This window comes from Cygnus olor, chromosome 5 (assembly GCF_009769625.2).
Source record: "Cygnus olor isolate bCygOlo1 chromosome 5, bCygOlo1.pri.v2, whole genome shotgun sequence".
Taxonomy (NCBI): Eukaryota; Metazoa; Chordata; class Aves; order Anseriformes; family Anatidae; genus Cygnus; species Cygnus olor.
Window position 1 is genome coordinate 4,262,826 of NC_049173.1, and position 18,491 is coordinate 4,281,316.

An 18,491-nucleotide genomic window follows, 5' to 3' on the forward strand; every position below is an offset into this window, starting at 1 on the left:
ATATTGTAAACGGCTCGCATAGAAATCTCAGAGTTCAGCATTTTTACATTGTCCTGGCAAGATGATAGTTTTCTATGAAAAAAATGAAGTTTGGGTATCAGCAGTCTCCCAGTTTAAGCAGAAATTTGAAAGGATTTTAAGATTTCATGACAAATCGTGAGACACATGGGTGTAAAAATTGTGGAAGATGCTAGTATGTGGGAACAGGGTGGATGCAGGAGTATATTACAGAGAATTGGGCGTTTTGAAGTACAGAAATAGCACAGTTACTTATAAAACACTTTTGTAAAAGTACCATTATCTTTAATGTAGTGTTTCTGGTGCTGTAGCAAGGCTTCCAGTTGCTGAATATGGTTTTGGAGACCCCTAGGAAAAATGTGGATGCTTTTGAGATGCGTAGTGAATATCGTAACTGCTCAATTCTGCAGTGGGCTGGCTGAATGAATCCACCTTTTGTCCTTTTTTTATGACTGGGATTTGTTGGGAAAGAGTCTGCAGCGGCATAGGACAGAGAAATCCACAACGTAGCTGTTTGGTCAAAGGGAAAGATTCTGCAGAAATAAACAGAAATGAGGTACAGCTTACGCTGCTGGACCTGTGCTCAGTGTATGGGACATTCTGCATGCGAAAGCAGAACTGACATCCCAAAGGCTGGTCCAAACAAGTTGGGGCTGTATTCAGCAAATTATACATCAAAGCTGATAAATTTGGTGTTGAGTACCAGCTGACCTGCTGTGGGGTTTTCCTTATTAACAAAGTGCTAAAGAAGGAACTGGATGTGTGTGTGTAGTGGCTATCTAGAGGTGAGCTGTGGGTTTTGTCTTTTACTTTAGAAGCCATTTCATATCCCACCAAAAGATGTGCAGAAACTATCAGTACTATGCGTCGTATGCCATGGTGCAGGCGGACTCCTTACCTTATCATGTCAAGTATGAGATTTTTAGTTTCCTGCTGACGTTTGCCAGTATATACCAGTAAAATAGCCAGTCCTGCCCTGGAGTACGGAGATTCAGAGGTGAGTTTGTAGTCAGAGGAGTATTGCACACCGGTTTTATTCTCACTGGGTTGTAAATGCTGTTGTTAAAGGAGACTAATTCCAGGAGTGGGTTGTGTTGTAGTGCTGGATCACTAACGAACTATTACTGGCTAACCAGTGAGTAATTAGTGTCAGGCAGACCGTGTGATGGTCTGTTTGGTAGTTATTGCAGCAAGACCGAATTCTAGCGGGTGTGTGCCAAAATGAGTCAAGTGAACTTCCCCGGCCAGGGTCCCTGGCATCCAAAAGCAAAACAGGGTGATGAAATTGCTGTTGACAATCCTAATCTGCAACGTCATTGTTCTAGTAATTGGGATCTTCTTGAGCAAACTAATGCTGTGTTCTTGAGAAGGATAGGAGTCTGCTTTCTGGTTTTATCCGTCTCTGGAGTGGGACAGGTTGCTCTCTGCTGGTATCCCAGTTGATCTAGCGTGTTTGGATTTCTCTTTCTGGTGTTTGTCCTAAAACTCCCAATTTAACGTCATTTCTGCATCTTTCAGTCATTTCGAGCGTTCCCTGCACGTACATGAGCAATCCAGGGAGACTTGAGCCGTATAAAACCAGGGCACAACATCTCCAGAGCGCTGGGAGTGCTCGCCTACTATTTTTGGAACCAGCTCTATTGCTTCTATAATAGGAAGGCTTCTGGAAGCTTTCTCCTTCCCCTCGCCCCAAGAAAGTAGCCTTTCAGCCGAGCTTTCATTAATTCACAATCTGCATAGCAAAACAAATCTAGTTTTACATGCTAAATAATTCAGACGTGGCTCACGCATCACGCGGCCCCGAATGCAGGGCATGGCAGCCTTTCCCCGGACCCTGCAACCCAGGAGCCTGGCAGCTGCAGCCCTGCTGGGGGACGTTCGGCCATCCCCTGCTTACCATTCGGGGCACACCACACGCTCTGCGGGGACAGCAAGTGCCAAAGGAGGTGGCAGCTATCGAGAAAGCGGAGTAACGTGGGATCTCAGGGTGTTTGTCACCAGCACCGCAGCAGCGCTGGCACGCAACGGGTTCCCTGGTTTTGTTTTCCTCTTGGATCAAGCAGAACAAATCTAATGAGCCAGTTCTCAGCTTCCCCCCCTGGTTGAGCAACAGATGATGTCCTTAACCGAAATCGGCAGGACAGCTGAAGCCTTTCAGGAATAGTTGAGCAAGGGAAACATTTTGTTGTCGTCTCCAGTACTAAAGTACAGGGTCAGCAAGGGGCGGCAGAGCTTAGCTTTTCCTTTTCTTCCCTTTTGAGATTTTCCTTTTGAGGGGAAAGGGGACGACGTTATCGTTCCAATACTCACCACACCTAAAGGAGAGAAAACGCGAGAGCTACAAATTGGAAACCTTTCGTTCTTTATTGACCTGGTCTTGGAGAGGAAGACAGGCTCTCCCTATAGAGCTTTGTTAGAACAAATACTTCATGTGCTTATTGCTCCGGTAGGTAGTGATGTTTGACGGTGGCGAGCAGTCAAATGTTGCTTTGGAGCCCAGGCACTTGTTCCCCTCTCCCAAAACGCTCTATTTTACTTCCAAAAGTTTATTTCCATTGACTGGAAAGAATATAGAAACCCCTTTGTGGCGGACGCTTCTCCCAATATGATTCAAGGTGTGGATTTGATATGGTTGAACCCAACCTCAGCTGCTGAGAACCTCATCCTGCTGTGCTGTGCTAGTGCCTGCTGGGCTCAGGGAACCTGCCTCTCGGGGTTAATTTTCTCCTCGTTTAGCCCCTTGAGCTGCTTCAGATGGAAACGGGACAGTCCTGACACAAGGGAGGGCATGAAAGTGTCGGGAGGAAGAGGAGGGCGAGACCCCGGTGCGGCAGGAGTTAGGGTGAGTGAAATGGCTGTGAGGCCGCGCTGTATTCCCCAGCACCCTGCCCAAGTTCAAATACAGGTGGGAATCTGCACATTTCGGTTAAATAACCGCTCTTTCTGGCGTAATCCGGGGAATGGAATACGGGCAGGAGCTTGGAGGAGGGCTGGGCTGAATTTGGTGGGGAACAGACCCGAGGGCAGAGGTACTGAGAGCCTGCCGCTTGGGCTGCTCTGGCTTTTAGTAAGGAGAAGCAGCGGTAGCAGCAGGTTTTAGCGCGCAAATAGACGCAGGAGGCTGCGCCTGTCGAGCCCCCGTGGCAGCTTTATGGCTCTGAGGTCAGATAACCTCGGGTCCGTGCGGAGCTGCAGCTTTTGGCCATCGAGCAGGAAGCTGAGCACGAGGCTTCGGGAGGCAGACGCGGCGGTGGCGGCTCCTGCAGCTCTCTGCTGACGGCGAAAGGTCGGTCTGCGGAGTCCGACAGGACTCAGAGAATCTCATCTGGCTGCAGGTATTAATTAACCTGTCTCGTGATGGTTCTGGGGTGGATGCGGTGCCTTTAGGAAATACCCGGTTTCATTTGAGGGTCGGTTTCCAGCTGCAGGTGGATGGAAACGCAAATGTGAGTTCACTCTAAAGCTTTTAAGGCAGTTTTAGCTAAAACATGCTTGTTTTCTCTTTGCTTGAAACCGTTCTGTTAACTAAATAAAATCCAGCTGATGAGCTTGGTGTTAAAAAGTCGTTCTTTAAGGTGCTTACAATAGGTCGGTATTACCGTGCCTTTCTTTTTAGCTGTTTTTTAATGTGGTTTTCTCCAAGCCCCCTTGTTCTTTTCAGACTTCTGCTGTGGGGTTGGGTTTTGGTGGTGTGTTTTTTTTTCCCCCTCCCACTTTTTGCTCCGTTTTTAGCTTGCAGTGAACCAGTCTGGGAAACAAACTGGTTGAATAAGCTGGAAGAGTGGTTCTTCCTGCCCGTGCTGGAACAGCAACGCTTTGGTTTGAAGTAAAATAAAACGCATCATTGAATCCACCTTGCGAAATCCTAAATCCTTGCTGTATTTGACTAGAAAGCGAAAGGGTTTGGATGCAGGGGCTGCCACGGGCTGTTTGGTAATGGCCAAACATAGCTGTGTGTTACAAGGCCTCAGCACTGGTTAAGTCCCCTCTAGTGACTGTATTTCAGTATTAATTCATCTGAGTTTCCTTCTGAAATACCTGCCTTTGCTTTCTTCTGCATTCTGGCTGGGGTGGAGGGCTCAGCCCTCGGTCCCACACCACTGGAGGGCATCCCAAAGCTGGTCCCTGTCTGGGGGCATCCCAAAGCTGGTCCCTGTCCGCTCAGGCGGGCAGAGGCTGTTCTGCTTCTACCAGCAGCGGGATTTCTGCTCCTCAACCACTGCCTGCTTCCTAGACACCAAATATTCTGAAAGGATGAGCCCATCCTTTGAAGGCTCTTGTTTATCAGTTACTGCTCTTGTTCCAAAACCACGCTGCTCCTGCAGTAAAGCTTCAGCTCCCGCCACACCTGTAAATATCAGAAGCTGTAACGTGTTGCTGCAGCCAAATATCCCTTATTCCATCTTAGTTAATGCACTTATTTTCCCGAACTGCAGCAGCAGTTCCAAAACGACGATAAAGCGGGGAGTTTGGTGGAGCCGTTCCGTGAATCGCTGTCCATTGCTGCGCGAGCGTGATGCTGCCCGCTGCCAAAATCCCAGTCCTTCCCACATCTTAGGCAGAAAGGCATATGTTTGGGGGTGGCTTCAGAAACGGAGAACAACAAGATTAGGCTCTTTATTTCCCTCTTCTGCTCTGTTCCTCTGTGCATCTGCATTTCGATTTTCAGGCTGTGCCCAACTCCGCAAAACTAAGCAAACGACTGAAGCACCTCCTGCTAAGGATCAGCCTCGGTTCAGAAATGCTGTGGTAGTTAAAAGGCAGTAAGTATCTCTGTGCTAGCTTGGATGCTGTTGCTTTTTTTATTTATTTTTTTAATTTTTATTCACAGGCACAGCTTTTTGCTGCTTACACAGTAGGAATTTGTCAGTAGATGGCTGGCATTACTAGCCCATTTCAGCTCTTTTCTGCAGACCAGCAGCTAGAGGAGGGGGGAAAAAGCGTGCTTTGTATGGAGCTGTGCTTGTGCTGCAGTGCCCGGGTGAATCTTTCTGTGTCTGTTTTGTCAGCTTCTGCTTGCCTGTAGTAGGTGCTGGTCCTTCCTTAAATGCGTGACATCCTGCAGCGTGATGCCTGTGCTCGGACTGAGCTCATGGCTGCCCAAACCTGAACGAGTTTGGTGGTTTTGCTTCTCAAACTCTGCTGCAAATGAGATCTTTGTTTGCTTTTTTTTTTTTTTTCCTCTGGCTTTTTATCGCTTATTTTTCAGTTTTTCATTTTTTTTTTTTCATTCTGATCTGCAAACGGATAGGACTGAGACAAAACATCTGATGTTCCTAACCAGGAATACGTTGGGAACTTTTAGCTAGTTTAAAAGTGCCTGGCATTCCCGGAGTGGTATGGCTGCGTTTATTTGGGTGTGGATGTAATAATGTTTCTGTGATACAGTTCCTGCTGAGTCTGAAATGCTAGTGTCAGTAAAGCCAGAAGGAGAAGCCAGACAAAAGCTTGGATAAAAGTCAGGATTTCAATGCCTCTTCCTGGTGGTGCATGGGAAAGTAATGATTTTGTGTTTAACTTGGGGTTTTTCATAAAGCATATGCTTTTTTTCTATAGATTTCTGTTAGTAAATATATATTTTACAGCCTACAAAACATCCCAAATGCCTGATTTTTGTGCCTAGGGTTCATTCTTGCAGGTCGGTTCCTGTTTTAGGCTCTGGGCAGTCTAACAAAGGTGGTGTTTAACTGCAAAGCTCTGAATTTTGATGTCAGCATCTTGTCCTCCTGAATTCGTGGAGCAGGGGGCACGCTCTCGTCCTCCAGCTCTGCCAGGGCAACACCTCGGTCTGCTCGGCTCCTTTGCGTTGTGTAGAGCTCAGCAGAGACTTCTTCACGAAGACTGGAATGTGTTTATACAATATTTTATGTATTATTTTAGGCTCCTGCTTGCTCAAACATAGGCAAATGATTAACCTCTCGTTCCCCATCACTGGAGGAATTGTGAAACTGCGTTAGCAGGCAGAAGGTCGGCTGGATATAAACCAATTTCTGTGCTCCTGCTGGGAAAGTCATCCGTAATCACTTTCTCAGCACGTGTGGCTAACAAGTTGGAGAAGGTTTCCCAGGCCAGGAGTGCTTGGTGGCAGCGCTGAGCTGTAAACCACAAGGGCCAGGCAGTAACCGAGCTGTGCACAGGTAGGTGCTCTCCTGCAGGGCAGATTTTTCTCGGGCAGATGTTGCTAAAAGGGGAGACGTGAGAGGCTCCATCTCTGTCTCTCTGCCAGGCCGTGTCGTGGAGATGCTGCTGCAGGAGTGGGCAGTGGTAAGAGCACTGGGCAAAGCTGCCGAAAAGGAGAACCACCTGCTGCCCTAAATCCCAGATACTGTGGGGTCAGAGCTCTGCAGTTAGCATCTTCAAGTGGCGTTCCTTTATTTTGGCATCGTTGCGCATGGCCCTCCAGAGGGAAGGAAGCAAGCAATCTTTAAAACAATTTACTGGCAACTCAGGCTTGAATATCTGAGTTTTTCCAGGGGCTCTTGTGCTGTGTCACTTGTTCCTTTTGTGTTCCAACGTGTTGCTTGTTGTTCTTTCACCGTCAAAGGACGTTACAGTGCCGGTAATAGTGGCTGCGCCAAGGACAAGGCGTAGAAGGCGGCAACCTAGTGCGAACGAGAGATACTGCAGCACAGTGGTGTTCTGGTGAAATCTGCCGTCTTATCTGCGTGTGATGCAAAGACAGGGCAGCCCCCGTGAGCTTTGGAGGCTGCGTGGTGGCATGTTTTTTGTCCTCTATGAAATCCGCCACGCTGTTGCGATGAGAACGCTAACGTAACTCCTGGCAAGCGGCAAATCGTACCGCCGGCAGCAGTTGCCCTCCAAAGCCTGGTGCTGTGCTAACAAGCAGGAAGATCTTAACGTCTCCTGTTTGCGTAGAACTGGGAAGGCAGCATGTCCCGTGGGAGGTGCCCAGGTAGGGCTGCAGTCGCATATAAGGGGAAGGAAGCACTCTGTGTGCAGGCAGGTGGTGTTGGGGGCGTTAAACTCCAGCTGCAATAACGGCGTGATGTTAAGTATAAGATGTTTAAGTTCTTTTAGATTTAGATATGTGGATGTGTGAGTATTTATGTGTGTATAAATGTGTGTGCACATATATATATGTGTAGTATACATATATATATTTATATTTTATATCTCCCCCACACCTCCTTGGGAAAGGGTCCTTGTCCTGGTCATCTGCGCCTCAAATCGCTGCTGTCCTCAAACCCAGTCTTCTTATTTCTCTCTCGTTTCTTCAGTTCCTAGGTGGGAGAGACACGGTGAGGCTCTGTGCGGGGCAAGGAGCGCTGATGAGGGAGCCTTGCATGTGAACCAGGATGGACTGGCTGTGACGGCGTGCCTTAGCTGGAGAGGTAGTTACGATGAAGAGTTCCTGCAGAGCTGGCCTCCACAGGGAACCGCTGAATTCCTCTTCTTCCACCTTCCATCAAGTCAAACGGTACGAAGAGACCAGCTGGTCCGCCTATAATTAAATATTTAGTACCAATTTGGCCTTCTGCTTACTTTCTTGCTGTCTTGGGTGTCACTTAGTTGGTCTCAGTTCTTACTTTCGGATACTCTTTAAGTGAAATGGTGTAATGGCCTAAGGGCAGAAGTGTTTTTTGACACTTTTATTTGATAATGACAACTACAGACTAACTACAGCTGGTACTGTACTTGGTTTGTACTTGATATTTTCTAGCAACAGCTGTAAATTAATTTGGGAATATGGCTTTGAAGTAAAACTCAGTTGGAGGATGGCCTGTCCTGGTAGGCTTTAATACATGCAGTCAGCTTAAAGCAAGCGGAAACACTGGCGATCGTTGTTGTGGTTTGTCTTACTAAGGAGTAAGTAATTGGATTAGTTTAAGCTTAAATTTTGTATCGCTCGCTCTCCTGTGTCTCTTATTCAGAAGAAGTGCACGATTGATTTCAAACACTTGTGCTTATGTGACAATTAAGTGAACGCCTCTCACTGTGTCTCGTTATAGGAACACCGTACAGAACAACTTGTGCTCATGCAAATGCAAGAACGTGCGAGTTTGTTTGAGTTCAGGCTACTTGGAGGAAAAAAAAAAAAGCATTTTTTTGAAACCAAGACTCTTCAACTTCCTCAATCTGGAGGAAGAGAGCCAAATTTCTTGTTTCCAAAATTTGTGTGGTTTTAAAGTAAACTTTAACCTTTGTTCCTTGTGGTTATGTAGACAACATATACTTGCTATGTTAGTCTCGTGGTAATTTAGTGCTGGAAAAGACTGCCTGGGTAGCCCAGCTCCTTGCTTTCCCAAGCAGTATCTCATAATCCCTTTTGTAAACTTAGAAGTCCAGCCTAAAAACAATGACACCTCTTCTCTCCTCCCATAGATTAGGCCGTTACCGAAGATGACAGATCTAACTGTGCAGTTGGGATCCTTCTTTTGATTCCCAGGCTGAACATTCATGCCAGCTTATAGATTTGTTTGAGCTTGCGTTGTCATTTTATTTTTTTTTTTGCATAAGGACCGCTTCTTTTCAGTGGTTTATCTCTTTTGCTGTATTCAGGGAAATGCAGCAGTATTCCCTCACCTGTGGTTTTGCAGCACGAAATGACCCCAGCGTTTTCAAGGAGCTTCTTGAATAGTGACTGCTGCTGTTCTCAGCCTGGGTGAGTCTCCTCTGAGTCATGGCAAAAACTGTGTGCTGAACTCCAGAGGAGACCTTGTAGGAGGGCTTTGAAGTGATGCCTTGAATGTATCACAGATCTGCCTCGGTGCCGTAGCTGTGTCTATGGTAGCTAACGCATCGCTCTCGGTTAACTCCGACACGTCTTGGTGTTCTGCAGCTTTCTGGTGCATCGCCGTCTGTACCTCCGAATTCTGCCTCGCTGCTATTTCTGGGAGCTTTGTGCCTCCTCTGTGTTGGTAATGCCTTTCATTTCTGTCAGAGCACCTGCAGTGTTCTTGCTGAGGTCACTTGTAACAAACCCAAATCGTTCCCCAGGCTGATTCCTGAGGCATGGCTTTGGTTTCCAGGCTGGTATCTTATTATTCAGCGTCACCTGGGACTGTCTGCTGTTAAGCCAGCTTCTTTGTCTGTTTTACCTTTTCTTGTCAATCTGTTTTAACCAGTAAATCTCCTCGTGCCCCCTCAAGTCCGTATCAGTAAACCACAGTACGTGGCATTTTTCAAGATCTTTTTTGGAGAACCTTCAGGTTAGTCTTGCACATTGAACTCTTCCTTCCCCCACTCTTTATCTGTGGCTTTGTAATCCTCTTTTCTTGCAGAGCACCTTTTTGTATCGAAGTCAGCCTAGCTGGCCTGGAGGTGCTGAGATCTCTCTCCCTTCTCTTTCTCCCCTGCAGCACCGCCTGTGATGTGCCACATGTTTTATTAATGCTGAATGTTGCCTTTCAAGAGGTTTATAAATCTTCTTGCCCTGCAGTTTATGGATCTGTTTTGGAATCTAAAATTGAAAGGAGCCATTCCTTGCAATCTTCATGATGCTTTTTAATCTTCCCACCCTGCCACCTCCCAGTGTTCTTGTTCAAGTTAACCCCGTGCCTTGTGGCCTCCTGATCATCGTTAGCACCCCCTTGAAAAAAATGCAAACTCAAATTTAGTGCTTTGTGCTTTACCTGGAGTACTCTTAATCTCTGCCCTGACCTGGCTTGCAGCCCTATTTCTTTCCCTATCCTCTCTCACAAACTGGGGAACCTTTTACTATTTCTTTTCCTATATGTTTGCAGGGACTAACCCTGCACCAGTTCTTAAGCTTATTCCTAGACTTTTTAGGTTTCTTAAGTTTTAACTTTCCAGGTGATACTGACCTGATGATTTGTGGTTGTTTCTTGTATCCTTCTGGGAGAAGGAATGTATTCAAGTGGAGTTTCTTCAGTTCTTACTTGGGATGTGTTCTTTATAATGAAAATACCTTTTGGCTCCTGGAGAATGCCTCCTGGGTTGCTCTGTCTGCAGTGAAATCCTCTATACCGCGGTGCAGCCCCCTTCTTCAACCAGTTCCTTTAGGTCTTGAGTTTCAAAAGAACAAACCGGTGACTTGCCTTCGGATCTACTTTTGCTTATTCTGTCTTCTGAGCTCTGAGTTTCTCACTGATGGCGCAGTCCAAGGTTAATTCCTACAACCTTTCACGCGTTCTCATTATGTGTGCACAAAAGTGAAGACTCAGTAGCATCCCTTTGTGTTTGTTTGAAGAAATTTGTTGTGCCATCATATCCAGAAAGATCTTGGTCCTGTAGCAGCAGTAAATAAGAGAACAAGTCTTACATCAAGAAAGATAACATTTCCAGGAGGAAACATGATTATTTCTGGAGAATTGGGGAATGTCTGTCTGTGCTGCTCTGATCTGCGTTCAGCAGAAGCCCGATAAAACCAGCACTTCTTTCCTCACTGTCCTTTTTCCAAATGACTCCACGTATGTGATTCTTTCTTGTCCTTGTCTGTTGCACCACAGGCATGCTTTCTATCCCATCATCTTTGAGCTAAATGTTTTTGGCCCAGCTTTGAGTGACTTTGAACACCAGATCTTTCAGTTGACTTTGTTTCCCTCTGCTTGGTCATCCCTGTGTCATCTGTAGTGTGGCTGGGAAGTAGGGGACATGGACTTGAGCTTCTTGAGGCTCAACAAAGAATCGGTTCTACATTGCTCACGTGATGGTAAGTGCTTTTATACAAAGACTGGCGAAGAAATGCCACTTTTTCTTGTCTATAATGTAGAAAGTAGTGGAGTACACCATGGTTTATGTGAATATGCTTACTGTGAAGTGTGTTCAAACCTTATCAATGGGTGGGAGCCCTCAAACTTGAGTTGCCTGCGCATCAGGCTGGGCCGTGCAATCTGTCACCCGAAACTTCTTGCTGAAGATGACATTTTTTTGCATGACTCTTATCTCGTGCGTGTAGCTATATTTGAGTGTCGTCACCCCACAAGTTATTTGAACACCTGAAGTGGTTGAACACGCTGTGGGGGACCCAAGGTTAAGAATTGGGCATTTACTTGGCATTTAGCTCCTCTGCTGTCTAGGGCCAACCCCGACCCACTTGTGCATGCCTTGCTCCTGCTCCCTCCTGCTCCTCCTTGCTTCGGCACTCACACCTTCTGTCTACCTGCAAAGCCTGCAGCAATCCTTGCTTCCTCTGGCTGACGCAGGATGCAGTTAGACAGGCACGAGGGGATGCTGAGCAGTTGCTTTAGCATGAAGTTAGTGCTGCAAGGGAGTGGGTTTTCTAGAAATCAAATGCTTCCACAGCTGCTGAGGTTGAACCAGCCCCGCTCTGGAGCGTTGAGCTTCCCAACCCGCCTTTCCCCGAGCTTGGATGTTCGCCACGCGCCAGAGCAAGCTCCAGTGAGTAGCAGAGCATCGTCCATCCTGGCTGCTACGCTGGGACTTTCCCGCCCCGGCAGAATCCGTGGAATGTCTTTGAAGCAGCTCTCCGTCTGCTCTGCCTGCCCCAGCAGCACGAAGGGGATGGAAACGGTACTGGAGAGTGAGCCCAGAGGACCCACGGAGCCCTTCCAGAAACAACAAGTGGTTGACCATGGCTGAACTTGCACGCGGTGCTCAGTCCTCCCTAATTGTCGGTTCTGTGCTGAGGAGCTCAGTTTTATGTCAGAAAAATGGGGTGCCAGGGAGGAGACGTGCCCTGCCAGAGGTTATGCTTGGGTTTTCATTGTTGTTGGCTTTTTCTTTCTCTTATTTTTTTGGCCGATGCCTCGTGTTAGTATGTCCTGAGGGTTTTTTTGGAGTTGTAGTTGGCACGGCACGCGCAGTTAGCAATACTAGGAACTCTTGCCTACTGCAGTTAGTGTTTACAGAAAGAAATTCACAGGAAACTTTGGGGTTTTGATGGAAATTTTTGCCTTAATAAAACCTTCCGGTGCTTTGCCCAGAAAACTCAGCGTGAATGTGCTGTTGGAGTGTATCATACTGTGAGGTTTTGTTGTTCTTCTTCGTGCTGGCCAGAGGAAACCTTTTGGCTTCATGGGGCACTGTGGGAGCCCAGCCCGAGGTGCAGGATGGGACATGTAGGCTCTCTGTGATCCCAGGAAGCTGGGAAAATGGAGCCTTTTCTACCAGTTTTTCCTCCATCATTGGAGCTTCTACTAAAGGTGATATTTTATTTTTAGGCTGCTGTGAATTACAAGATATATAAAGGCAAAAGGATGCAGAAAGATTCTGGTCAACTTGGCGCAGCAGCTTATGGATCTTCCCTTCGGTAGGGAGAGGAGAGGTGTGTGTGCATGTGTAAAGGTGTATATGTAAATATATATTTATATTTATATATATATTTATGGATCAGTCCAGTGTGGGAACCAGCAAGCTGTAGTGAAAATGAGCTGGAGTTACAACTTGTAAAAACAGCGGTGTCATTCCAGAGCTGTAAGTATCCTGTTTTTCTGCGTGCCTAAGGCGCTGCTGATTAGAAATTAAAACAAAAAAGCCGCGTCCCTTTTATTCCGCTGGCTTAAGGATGGGATAACAGCGCAGAAGGCAGCGCTGCCAGTTGTTTCAGTGCTGATCATTCCTGGCAGAATTATCTCTTATCAGTGATTCAAAACGGCAGGTTTGGGACTGAAAACCTTTTATGCTTACTCCGTGAAGTTCTGAAGAGTCGTTGTCTCTAAAGATAAAATTAGCAAGCTTGATAACTTAAAGGGTGGAGGAAAGCAAACAGAATCATGCTGAAGTATCAGAGGGAATTGTCAGCGGCTTCACCTTTTAACAACTATTTTTGGTGTTTTTAAAATATTTAAAAACTTCACCTGCAGCTGCCACAATTATCTGCTTGCCAGCACTGAAGTGTCGCAGGAATAAGGTAGGCTGGGAGGGGGGGGTCTGAGCTCTGCTTCACGTGCAAAGCAATTTCTGCTGGGGATCCTTGCTCTAATTCTTGGAGCTAGAAAGGAAACGTGCTGCTGACACGCGGGGACGAAGTTCTGCTTGTTTAAAAGTTCCAACTTTTTAATGTTTGCAGCAAAGAGTGTGAGTGTTGGTGGGGGTGAGGGTTCTTTTTTTTTTTTTTTCCGAGCAACACTTTCAGGTGAGGTTTGTATACCGAAATCCCTTTTCAGGCAGCAGGGAAGAGAATTCCCATTGTAAAACTTGGAGGCAAGTGGCACTGCCGCTCAGCTGGTCAGATGGAGTCAGCAGCCCTCCTCCTGTAGCTGTCTGAAGCTGTTAAATGTAGGCTTTCTTTAAATCTGGATCTATTAAAACGCTGCAACGAGCGCTGAATTCAAATGAGGCAATTACCCTGGCAATAAAATTTCTGACTAAGGCAGAATTTTGTTATGTAAATCGTAACTTTTAAACCTTAAATGGTATTGTTGGCCTAGCCAGAGACTAACTGAAACGCAGGAGGAAATAGAACCTGAAACGAGCAATCCGTAGTAGGTGAGGCATAGCTCTACCCTTTGTCTTTCTCCATAGACCAGAAATAGCTTTGAGCAGCTGAACCAACTTTGCAGGCTAAACATGTCCTCTGAGCATGTTGGGGTAACCAGTTTAGTCCTGTTCTCGTTCATGTAACACCTTGATCTCACCTTCATCTGCAGCTCCTCTTAATGAAGGGTGCTGAGCTGATTTGTAATGCCGGATTCCTGAAAATGGCTCCAAGAAAGCCTTTTTAACCCAGAATTGGGCTCATCTTTCAAACACCCTGGCACGAGAACTCAGGAATGAAATCCGATCTTCCCTTCCTAGCTCCTGGGGTCTCGACGCGGAGGGCTGCGCGTTCAACCGTGCTCACCTCTTTTTCCCAGGGAGCTGCGGTGAGCTGCCACCGGAGCTTTTCCATCTGGGAGTTTTTCCACCTGGGAAGCACCTCTCCGAAATGCGGATGGCGAAGGGCGGGCTCCAGGCCTGGCTCTGCAGCAGCTGCTTGCAGGGATTCAGCTGCCGCTCTCGGGGCTGGGCTCTGACCCAAGCACATCGGTGGCCTGACCCCGATCAGCCCTGAAGTGCAGCAGAGATGACGCAGACCCTACGGAAAACCAGGCTCCAGCAAACTGGCAGCAGCCGCGAGTTCCCGTTCTCTCTTACCCATCCGTTTCAGCACCCTGAAGCTCCAGTTTTAGGGCATCATTGCAGTTTTTAGCATCCAACTGAGAAGGAAAATAGCTCCGTTGCGTTTTGCAGAGGAGCCTAAATTGGGAAGTGCCCCAGTTCCATCAGGAGGCACGGGCAGGGGACGAAGGCAGGGACCAGGTAGGTGCACCCACGGTGACGGGAGCTCTTTTGTCCCTGTAGCTGAAGTGAAGATGGCTTTGGTGCTCTCAGCTTGCAGGAGAGAGGTGATCTGCCTGTAAAATCAGGAGGGAGACCAACCAGCAGTTACCGAGTGTCTGCACTGGCTGATACACGGGGCAGCTCTGCGTGGAAGCCTTTAATCAAGTTGGTTTTAGATGAGAAACGACCAAAAAAAACACGTTTTGGTGGTAGCTGCGAGGGGAAATGTGTTCAGTGCCTGGCTGTGTCCGTACCAGCTCACGGTGAACGCGGCGTTGAACTCGGTGTTGTTAACCTACCAGTCACGGATCAGCCCTGTTTCCAAAAGGGTTCCTTTTAATTAACAATTCCCAGATTGCCGTGGAAACCTAATCTATAGTTAGTTCTGTAATACGCTTACATGGTGGCTCTGGGGGAAGAGCCTGAAGCCTCCTGACGATTGGATTCTACGCGGCGGTGCCCTGGGCTTCTGCGTTTTTTTGAGCTTTGCGTTGGAGATGAACACGGAGGTGTAGCAGAAGGGAGGAACGGAGAGCCGGGGACTGTCACACGAGTGGTACTGCTCTAATGCCAGCAGCCTCCAGGCGTCTTCTGCACAGCTCGTAGGTTCCTGACCATAAAGGTGCTCACTTGAAAGGGGTTCTCTCCAGCCGTGCTTGAGGCTTCTGTCACTTCTCTGGAGCAGGCGTCTTACGAATAGCGCAGGAACCCTGATGGGAGAGCACACCACGTCTGCCCTTCCTGATGGACTAAAGGAACTAGTATTAGGTGGTGTTAGGAATGTGGATATCTGCCGGGCTCTGTTGGTCAATATAATTGCACTTGGTAACTTCCCTTTCCAGCTTTAACTGCGCTTTATCTTCTGAGAAGTCTGTACAGCTGGCAGCTAAGGTCAAGACAAGCCCTTCGACCCGCAGGTGCCTTACAACTGGATCCAGAGATGAATGGACAGGAGGATTGCTCTAACTCTGTAATGAACCCTTGGCTATGTTTGTGCACCCGCCGTAAGTTAAGCATTAGGATTTCTCCTTGGAGCTCCCCAGAAACAAATTTCTCAAGTGGGAAGATCTCTGCTACCCTAAAGATTGTAATCCCGTTGCGAGACGTGAGTAGAAGTTCTCCGAGGGTGAATATCACAGCCCGGCCGCTGCTGTTCCTTTTTCATGTGGTTTCTTTTGAGGTGTGGGCTGCTTGATGTAGAGCAGGAGACATGCTGGTGCCTACTCCGGGCCTTCTTCTCTAATTCCAGGCAGGCATATTTTGCAACTATAATTTCTTCCCTTTCTGTTTTTCTAGGGTTTCTGGTATGCACTTAAAGCCATATCTCAAGTTACAGAAGAAAGAGCGATCTCCAGAAATAAGCCAGGATTCCCTGAGAGGCCCACCTGCGAGCCATCAGAGAGCAGCACAAGAAGAAAAATACAGCAACAACTGCACCAAACGGAGCGTTTTCCCCAAACCCTCCCTCGTGGCTCCATCTCGAAAGCTTCTGGGAATTTTTTATCCAAATAATATGTGCAATATGAGTGGGAAATGTCCAGCGGATGGTCCGAGCGCCAGGGAGAAGAAGAACGCCTTGTCTGCGACCATCCACCAGGGGGAAGAAGGGGAAGGGCCTCTGGATGTCTGGGCTGTGGTGAAGCCTGGCAACACGAGGGAGAAGATCGCCTTCTTCGCAGCCCAGCAGTGCAGTGGCAACAACCGCCTGGGCTCCATGAAAATCAAGAGCACGTGGGATATCGACGGGAGGACGGCCAAGCGAAGGAAAAAATCGGTGGATCTTAAAAAAGCCAAGATCCAGCTGGAACGCGTGAGGGAGGCGAACGCCCGGTGCGCTCAGCCGGAGCCGTTCGCCTGTGGCATCGAGCACTGCTCCGTGCACTACGCCAACGACAACGGCGAGGGCGTCTTCCCGGGCCGCTCGCTGTCCGTGATAGAGATGGTCGCCTTCCTGGAGCAACGCGCGAGCGCTCTGCTGGTGGACTGCGCGAAAACTTGCGCCCCGGCTCCCGCCGCGAGGCCGAGCGCTCAGCCCAAGGGAGCGCTCCCCAGCTCGGACCCTTTCCCCGCCGCCGGGGCGTGCGAGGTACACGAGAGGGGAACTTGTGGCGAGCAGCAGCAGCAGGGCGAGCCGGTGCGCGTGCTGGACATGGTGGCCAGGCTGGAGTCGGAGTGCCTGCGGCGCCAGAGCGAGCGGGAGGCCGGCGGCCTGTCCCGCAACAACAGCTTCCGCAGGAACGTGGGGCGGGTGCTCCTGGCCAGCGGCACGCAGCCCGGCGGCGAGGCGGGCAGAGCCTCCTCCTCGGCCGCCCTGGGCCAGGGCGAGGGGCTGGGAGGCGCGGGGGCGGCCGAGGCTGGGTGCGGAGGTCGGTGCGAGGCCGCGGAGCCGTGGGACGGCGCCGCCTGCGCTCGGCAGCCGTTCCCTGCCGCGCTGGAGGCTCGCGTGGGGAGCGCGGGCTCGGGACTTGCTCAGGCGGTGTTGGCGATGACGGCGGGCAGGAGCGATGCCGACAGGCGGGGGGAGCCTCCCCGGCCTCTGCCGGCCGCCGCCAGGGCGCCTGCGGATGCCTTGCAGAGCAAGAGCGCGAGTGCTGAATGTACGTCGAAGGAGGCTGTGATTCTTCCAAAGCAGAGCCCGCATCCCGCCAGGAAGGAGTCCCTGTGCATCAGCATATCGGTCACCAAGACCGAGAAGGGGTGCAGGAAGGAGAAACTCTCTCGCTCCGGCTCCGGTGAAGATCCGCTCCCGGGGAGGTTGTTTTTCCTCCAGGCCGGCCAGCCTGCCGCTCACGAGCAACAGCCGCTGCGGGAAAGCGCCCAAGAAAAGCCAGAAGTAGCCCAAAACGAGGGTGAGGATGCTTTAGGGTCTGACAGATCGTGCGTCAGGAACGGCGTCTCTCCAGAGCCGCCTGCCCTCTCTGGTCCCCCACCAGAAGGTGCTTTGCAAGCACTCGACGCCTCCTGCCTAAAGAGGCAGGTCTCGCATGACTTTTTGGAGACCAGGTTTAAGATCCAGCAGCTTCTGGAGCCTCAGCAGTATATGGCCTTCCTGCCGCACCACATCATAGTGAAGATCTTTGGGTTGCTTCCCACCCGGAGCCTGGTCGCCCTCAAATGTACTTGCTACTACTTCAAATTCATCATCGAGTACTACAACATTCGGCCGGCGGACTCGCGCTGGGTCCGCGACCCCCGCTACAGAGAAGACCCTTGCAAGCAGTGCAAGAAGAAATACGTCAAAGGGGACGTGTCCTTGTGCCGCTGGCACCCCAAACCATACTGTCAAGCTTTACCTTACGGGCCCGGGTACTGGATGTGCTGCCACAGGTCTCAGAAGGGCATCCCGGGCTGTAAGCTGGGTCTTCATGACAATCATTGGGTTCCTGCCTGCCACAGCTTTAACCGGGCTCTCCACAAGAAGACCAGAGGCGCCGAAGGGGAAGAGGAATATTAGTGCACATACACTTTCCTGTGAGATTGTTTGGGGTAGGAGGAGATTCTCATGCCTTGTGCTGTTTACAGTGTATATAATTGTCGTGTTTTTCACAGGGCTATGAAACTGCACATCCTTAAACACAAGAGCCTTTACCTTTTAGATGAAAGATAGCTTTTAGTCCATCTATGTAAATAACACTATAAAAACTAATTGTACATACAGAGTCTACAGCTGGCTGAACAACGTACTCACTACAATGCAGCTACGATAGTGTTGCGGCTATAGTTGTGTGTGTTTTTAAGTGTCTCGTTTCGAAATCTGTATATCCTGTATAATATATGAATGTTTCTGAGAGGAAACTCTAAATAGGTAAAGGCCACCTTGTTTAAAGAACCTTCAAACAATTTAACTGGACAACCTTAAAAATTAGCCTAGAGCAGATCCATTATAGTAGCCTTGGCAGTGAATAAAAAGAGAGGAATATTATTGTATAGTCAGAATATAAAAAGTTCTTGCCTACCTTACCCATGTTGTCTGTTTTTTTTTTTTTTTTTGGTTTTCTTTTTTGATTTTTTTTTTTTACTTAAATAAAACGTGCATTCTAGATCTGCCTTACCTGACTTTGTCTTGTGAAACTTCTACCCCAAAATAAAAATCCTGTAAAACATGAGGCAGACGCCTGGTGCTGTGATGTAGTTCAGGCTTACACTGTGCTTCCTGGAGAAAAATAACCCTCCTGTAAACCCAGCCACCTACTTTACTTGAAGAACTCCTTGCTATAACCTTCAGCTTCCAGGTTTTTCCTCTCTCTGCTGTTAGCTTCTCCCTTTGG

General features: G+C 48.6%; 1 protein-coding gene across 20 annotated transcripts in view; it reads left to right on the forward strand.

Annotated features, from left to right (window-relative positions):
• FBXO34 (F-box protein 34) overlaps positions 1-18,263 on the forward strand; it is a 37,918-nt gene extending 19,655 nt beyond the window's left edge. For 10 of the 20 annotated variants that reach the window (XM_040557575.1, XM_040557583.1, XM_040557586.1 and 7 more), the window contains 2 exons: positions 7,257-7,456; positions 15,520-18,263. In XM_040557575.1, the coding sequence (XP_040413509.1) occupies positions 7,380-7,456; positions 15,520-17,677 (2,235 nt within the window). In that variant the 5' untranslated portion in view covers positions 7,257-7,379 and the 3' untranslated portion in view covers positions 17,678-18,263. Of the gene's footprint in view, positions 1-4,687; positions 4,782-4,866; positions 6,156-7,256; positions 12,227-12,764; positions 12,812-13,550 lie in introns of those variants that run through there. The other 10 variants (XM_040557578.1, XM_040557579.1, XM_040557580.1 and 7 more) reach the window with 3 other exon arrangements.
• Positions 18,264-18,491: the final 228 nt, after the last annotated feature.